The 7314-nt window shown below is 43.7% G+C and overlaps 1 protein-coding gene across 1 annotated transcript; it reads left to right on the top strand.

The window, feature by feature from the left end:
• The first annotated feature begins 992 nt into the window (after positions 1–992).
• Positions 993–6625, top strand: LOC128741204 (uncharacterized). The gene is made up of 5 exons (XM_053836837.1): positions 993–1232; positions 1295–2484; positions 2542–2677; positions 2740–4932; positions 4993–6625. The coding sequence occupies exons 1-5, from the start codon at positions 1092–1094 to the stop codon at positions 6373–6375; spliced, it is 5043 nt and encodes a 1680-aa protein (XP_053692812.1). The 5' UTR covers positions 993–1091; the 3' UTR covers positions 6376–6625.
• The last annotated feature ends 689 nt before the right edge of the window (positions 6626–7314 follow it).

Here is a 7314-nt window from a genome sequence, read left to right on the forward strand (position 1 = left end):
CTTTTACTGCCGTCAACGCGAATAATTCAAACTACAAACAGAATAAAAGTTATATTATGCAGGACTATCAAAATGCAAAATAAACTCTCCCCACAGACTAACAGACGTAACACTTCGAACAAATTTTCTATCAGAACATCGTTTCATTAACACCCCTAAAACTTGGAAAAAACACTACTGTTTTACCTGACTCACTGCGAATATGCGTGTTATTGAAATAAAACGTCACCATGCGTTTTATTCGTTTATAACGCATATGCAGCTAATATCGATAACAACCGATTTTTTATAAGTTGTGCTTTTGTTATTGCATTTAACTTGTAAAAAGTTGCATAAATAACAATTCAGTTTCACAATACAATTATTGCGTACTACTAGCACTTGCAATATAATGTTTAAGTACGTTATTTTTAGTGATCAAAATCAACGATATTTTCGATACAAGGGCGATATTTTTCGAAACCTTTCGAACCAACACGATCCCGCGAATACAACGCTATGCGCAGTGAGTCAGGTAACACAGTAGCATCACCTGGTGCAGTCTTCGCGTTACGCAGAGTAGGTTGCTATAAATTAAGCAATGCTATAAATTTACTTGTATAATATCAGACATCAGCGCCAGCGCAGATCAGCGGCGTTCTCGCGCAGTGACTGTTGTTTGAGTTTGAGTTGTTTGAGTCTTGGTTTAAACGAAAATATGAAATGATAATTTTTATTGACGACGTCTGTTAGTCTGTGCTCTCTTTGTTTGCACCATTTCGCCACTTAGTCCCTTTGTACATGATAGTCAAGGTTTCCTTATTTCGGTTTTCGAGCAACTCAGATCGATTTTCGAGCAGATGATACATTTTTTTGAAATATTTGGCATCCCTTCAATGCTGACCAAAAAGAAACAGGCGATAAACTGGTTTGAAAATGAATTTAAAAAATGCTATAAAAATTACGAAACTGTCATCTCGGTTGTGATGTTATATTTAGTTTACATTTTCAGAGGTGAAAATCACTAGTTTTTACTTGTTAGTTGATATATTTTGCTACGTTACTTTTCTTTGTGAGCTGCAATGATGTGAAAAGTCACGACCAAGAAAAGAATGTCCATTAACATAACGGTACACGCAAAAGATCAACCGACGCCGTCGACTCTTAAGGAAGCTAGCAGTAATCCTTTCGCAAGCTTGGAAACTGTTCGCAAAGCGGAAAATGAAAGGCGGCGCAAGGCTCGGCTGGAACAGGTAAGTGTAGATGTTAATTTTAAACGGTAAAGTGTTTATAGACTGAAACCTCTTGTGCATAGGTTCGCCAGCAATCCAAGGAACTCGCTGCCAAGGTGCGAAAAAACTACCAAACCGCTAAACAACAACAACTGGCATGCGTGCAGAAGGTCAAACAGGACGAATTGAAACGCTGGAAACAACAAAATATTGCAAAGCTACAAGCTGAATATAAGCAATGCCTTGACGAAGTAGGTGAAGCTCATAAGGCAGCGGAAGCTGCAGAGCAGTGCGAAGTCTGGTTCCAAGAACGAAAGGCAACCCAACAAGCCGCTGCCCTTTCAAGGGGCAAGCAAGCGGAAGCGAAGCTTGCCGAGCAACAGCGAGAGAGAAAAAGTAGACAAACGAAAACTAAAAAGGATTACAAACCATCCAAATCGGTAGGGATTCAAGTTTCTGTTCCGGTAAAAGAAAATCAAACGGATGAAAGCGTTTCCTCCGCAAATACTCTTAGTGCATTTGAACAGTACAAGAAAGGTTCTAAAGCAAGAAGCGCTGAAAATTTACCCGTACAACAATCACATCTGCTTTCGCCGGAATTTATTTCATCGGATGAAGATGAGCATTTGGCAGGTGCAGGTAAAAATAAGGAAAATATTCCATCTCAGAATGTTCCTTCCAAGCGGATAGACACCCTTTATTACAACGCTACATCGTTCACTTCACCGGAAACATTACACAGCTTAGCACCTGGCTCTCATCAAACGACACAACTTAACAAATCTACTACTTTAAAACCTTTCACACAAGTGTCCGATTTGGTCAGGCGACGAAGAGAGCATACGTCGTCGCAAAAATATTCACAACCGCAAGGCAGTTACTCCTCTCAGAAAAATGTACAGTTTGATGATTTCAGTGAGAACACTCTTTCTTTTCCAACGAGCGCAGCACTGGACCGATCGATACTGGAGTCCCCCAGAAAGCCAGTTCGTAAGTCGGTCGAGCAGCCGAAAGTCCCGCCCGTGGTGGTTTCTTCTAAAATGAAAAGTTTGACAACTACCAGCCCATCAAAACAGTCTACACACAGGGCACAGGCCAGCCCAGGCGACGGTTCCAAAGTGCAGTACTATGACTACAATACCAAGTACAGGAAAGAGTACGATCAGCCGACGTCGCTGGTGCAACGGAACGAAAAGGTCGACGGCACATTGAATGCCATGCAGGAAGCCGTCCGATACGAGCGACTCCAGCAGGATATGCTGAACGCACGGAGGTGAAAATAGCACCATTATAATTTTTTTTAGATCTATATTTGTATGAATTATTTTAGGCAAACTTCGTCAACCGCAACGGATCGTTCTAAAGTGGCGCTTGAGAAGCTACAATCAAGAAAGGATTATGAAAACTTGAAAGCCGAGTTGGATAAACTGGTTCGAGTTGAGAAGCAAGCGAAAGTGCTGGATATGGTAATTGTTTTGTGAATTTTTAACCTATTTTTAATGTAATTGAGAATGGTTTCTTTGATTAGACTAAAAGACCGCAGCCGACGCAAGCGCAACAACGCAAGCAACAAGAACTACGTCAAAAACGAGCTAACGAAGCAGTGGAAGATCTGATTAAACAGAGAGTGCTGATCACATGTCCACAGGTGCGCGATCTACCAAGAAATGCTCCGCCAATCCCATCGGGCAGGCCAGCACAAATTAACGTAGCAGCTGCTCCGGTTTCAGGAGACGATTCCGTTGCTGCACGAGATGCCAGTAACTCCGATAGCTGCAGCACAATACTGATTGGTTATGATCCGAATGCCGTAAGAGCGGGAATCCCGCTGCCAACGGGAGCTGCGAAGGAACAAGATAGAGTCGCAAAGTTGAAAGATTTACTGGAACAACTAAACGAACAGAAGAAATTGCTTTGTTATGAACTGAAGCGAGAGCAAGAGGCCGAACGTGAGCTGACGGCCCCCATTGAGATAGCACGGAAGTCGACCCACAGTCAAACTGATAATGGAATACACAAATTACAACAACGGCAAATTCGATTGGAACAGCAACAGGAAGAGCTACGTAAAAAGGAGCGTGAAATTCAGGAACTTGAAAAGCAACTGAAGGATAAGCTGGATCAGTTAGCGAAAGAACAAGATAAGAAGAGGAAGGTTCCCATCGTTGTGGAAACCAGAGGTGCTGGAAAAGCCGAAGTACAAACAGGCGTGGATGTTTCATCTAACGATTCAAATGCTAGCATTCAATCCGGCTCTGAAATACCTGTTAAAATTATTATTACGCTAAATGATAAGTCTCAGAAAAAGATAAGGAAAACACCGAAAAAGTCTGCACCCGAAGCTAGAAAACGAAAGAAGGTTAGAGATGTTGTGAACGTTGATAGGCCTGATGGTTCTTCCCCTCAGATGCCGATAATATCAAAGCCCGTTAGTGTTCCTTCTGCTGCGATGGTACCCAATCCACCCAAGGAGACGGAGCAGTCTCCCATCAGTTCAACCACCTCAACCGTTTATCGTCAGCCACCGGAGAAAATTGACAATCGCATGAGTCAGCTTTTGAGACAAATCAATCAGGCTCGCAGGGGCGACTCGGCAGTAAAATCTGTTCCGAAACACCAGCTCCGAAAGGAAGCGTTGCCTCCGCCAACGATTCCTGCAGGAAGCAGTAGCAAGAAAGGGCTAAATCCAACACTGATGCAGTACATCATTCGTTTACTCGGAATGTCTCGACACTCGATTGAGCAGTTGGGCGTTAGCTCATCCACCACGGTTTCCACTCCACGCGATTCGGTCGTCGATGTCAGCGCGAATCGGTCGTCGGCTAGCAGTGCCGAGGAAGTGGACCACTCTCGGCTTGACAAATTGCGTCGGTTCATCGATGAAAATTATAACTTTCTGCATGAAATCGATGAAACGCTTAAAGAGCAAACACTGAACGGTACTCTGGATGAGAACATTAGTAGGGTTGGTGATATCTGGATGAGAACACTAACTAGAAAGGAACGCGAGTCTCAGCAACAACAGCAGCAGCAGATGAATCTCGACCGTGAAAAGGTAACTGAAAAGTCGAAAAAACCAATGGCAATTCAGCAGTCTCCTCCAGTCAGGGAAAGTTCTCTGAAGTCGATCCTCAAATCACCTAAAAAAGCTCCTTCAAATGTTGCAAAAATAATCACTCCTCAAGGTCATGTGGAAATAATCAATCTGAACGACCACGACGAGCAGGAAATACTAGAAAAATATTCACAGCTAACGGAAAACTGCAGCAAAAGGATTAACGAGCTCTCGGAAATGATCCAAAAGGTGCGAGAAGAGAAGCGAAAGTTGATCGAACACAGTCTATCCTCCAGTGAGCAGCAGGAATCAACCAAATACTTGGATTTGCCCAAATCGTTGCATGTTGTTGGATCTCCGCAGGTGAGGCCTGCGGGCGACCCTGTAGAGCAGCGCAGCCCTCAGTCGGCGAAAGATGATCCGGTCAGTGAGGAAATCAATCACATTTTCACCGCTTCACGACACATCGGGGTCAGTAAGGACAGTGGAATTGCCATGTCGCGACCGGTAACATCGTCCGACATACGTGACAGTCCCGATGTGAGACCTGCAAATGCTGGAGCGCCACAATTCGAATCGTCTGAGGATGTCAGTTCGAAGGATGCTGTACGACCGACGGAACCGCCGGTTGCTAGTTTCGAGCCCTTGCTGAAGGATATTCCCAAGGTAAGCGGAGTTCTTCAACACATGGACGGGATTATAGTTGTAAATATTCTAATTTTTCAGGTTACAGCCCGTGTTCTATCGATCGAAAATGGTAGTCAACAGTTCGAAGCGAAGGACAATGTTGCTGGTAAGCGTACCAAGCCACCGGTTGCCATCAGCCGCTTTAGTCCGCAGCTGGATGAAGCAACCAATGCTCACGAACTGTCAACAATTCTTGAAGTGGAAACGCCCATGGCGTCGAAGGTAAACATTTCTATTCCTTCTACCAGTGAAAAGTTGGAACTTTTGGACGATCGAAGTAAACTGCTGGAATATGCGCGGGCTTTGGGTTACGAAGGTTTTCCCAACTATGAAGAGTATGTGCGACAAAAAAATCTAGAAGCTACACGATATGATCCGGAGAAAACCAATGGAGCACGCTCGAATAATCTTTTGCTAGAGGTAACCGACAAAAGTGATCTCCTGCGATACCACCAGTACCCGGTTCCAGCTCCGGACATAAACGTAACTGAAGATACGCTAAAAGATGCTGGCGAGGGATCAGGGTTGAAGCAACCCGAACTGGAAAGTAACTCCAGCTCCAGTACTTCGTTGCCGGATGTAGTGGCCGAATTGAAGCTTCGAAACATAATCGACAAATCGTTCAACAATTCTTTGGATGATTCCAACCGTTCTACACCCAATTCAGAGTCCATAGAAATTGAGCAGCTCATTCCGTTCGCAAAACAATCACCTTCGAAGAGAAAACATTTGAAAAACCCAATCGATATTCACCCGAAACAGCACGGTCAATCCGTATCAGAAACAACAGGATCGCTGGAGCGTGATTTGAACCAACTGGGACTGAGTTGGGCAACTACAATGTTGAAAAAGAATCAAGAACGACAGCAACAGGATCACTCCAGTAGCTCATCGTTATCCTTAGCCATTGGCGAAGAAATTCGCCGTGGAAATGTTCTGCACAAGCCAGCTGACTGTCAAGATCCGCACGAACCCGGACCCGGGGCATCCGGTAAACCGCTGAACCTGAAAGAGTTCATAGCTCGTGAGCTCATGATACGTTCCAATTCGAATCTAAACGCCCTGTCTAGCTCATCGAGTCCATGTAGCATACTGTTAAAATCCCTCCTCGACATAAGTAATATCAACTGCTCAACATCGGAACTGCTAACACCACCGACGGATAAAAATGTTCAGCGTACTTCCACTCCGGTGCCGTCTAAATCATCCTCCAATACGACAGGTCACGCCGAACCGGATCGTACTACTAGAGAACCGAGCCTGAACGTTGCTGGCGGTCTATTTTCCGGTGAATCTCGAATTTCCTCCGTTCACATGAGTTCATCGTCCGGTGGAGAACTAGCCGTTCCTAACGTTAGACTGATCGCGGATAGCAGCAGCAGAGCAAATCCTAACGACAGCAAGCAACGGACGTTAACGTGAAGAGATAGTGCCTTTGTGAACCAGTTTTTTTTATATCTTGGTAATGCTTTTTGCTCAAATTGTAAGCATGTTGAAATAGTTGATAAGCGATACAATTCAAGTTATTAACCATTAAGGAGATGCTCCAACCGAGGGTTGTAAGATTTTAAACTGGTTGTTAGTTGGGGTTGATAAATTGTTCATTAGCAAGGATGATAGAAATTAAGTTTCTTTTTTGCCGACTTTTAAAATTATGCGACGAATATTTGTTAAACAGTATGCAATAAATTAGAGGTTACACTTTAGAATTTGATTAGCTAAAATTTTGATTGCAGGTAACTTAAACTATAATGTCTCAATCGGCAGATTTGAAACGACTTCATCGCAAGCTAAGGCTATCAACAGAAAAATCTGCCAAGACGAATACCTCCGCTTCTCGAATGGCACTCTACCACTCTGCCCGGCACTTGTTAGACCTATAATACGAAACCAACAACGTTATTTTTGACTACGAAACTTTCCGAATTGTACGACCTGCTAAAAATATTTATTCTTCGTAAAGGCTAACCATCGTAAAACCTTGAAAGTGATTGAAAATGAACATGAACTAAAGAAAGTGCACCTGAAATTGTCTAAATACTCCCTGTCTAAATTGCCAGGATCGTCTACGGCAGTCGAAACGACATGACTACGGCTCTGAAATGGAAAGGCGCCAGCAGAATGATTGTGATCATCCGTCTCATTAACAAGCGGAAGTTCTAAGGGAAGGTTAACCAACCGTGTCAGTTTGGAGTTATGTACCAGCTCGCGGCCTTCACTTGAACAATCTGGTGATTGGCAGGCTGTAAACACACCATCGAAACTGGCGGTCGAGTACGGTTCTAGTATATTTCAAGTTTTGGAAAAAGCAAACTTGTCAAAAGAATTGTCTTTGGATCAAATCGCAATAAGACTTTAAAG

Source organism: Sabethes cyaneus, chromosome 3 (assembly GCF_943734655.1).
Source record: "Sabethes cyaneus chromosome 3, idSabCyanKW18_F2, whole genome shotgun sequence".
NCBI lineage: Eukaryota > Metazoa > Arthropoda > Insecta > Diptera > Culicidae > Sabethes > Sabethes cyaneus.

Bases quoted from the DNA above. Each gene is read 5' to 3' on its own strand.
- LOC128741204 (XM_053836837.1), top strand. From the start codon at position 1,092: ATGTCCATTAACATAACGGTACACGCAAAAGATCAACCGACGCCGTCG. The intron at 1,233-1,294 runs GTAAGTGTAGAT...TCTTGTGCATAG, and splicing joins GCAAGGCTCGGCTGGAACAG to GTTCGCCAGCAATCCAAGGA. The intron at 2,678-2,739 runs GTAATTGTTTTG...TTCTTTGATTAG, and splicing joins AAGCGAAAGTGCTGGATATG to ACTAAAAGACCGCAGCCGAC.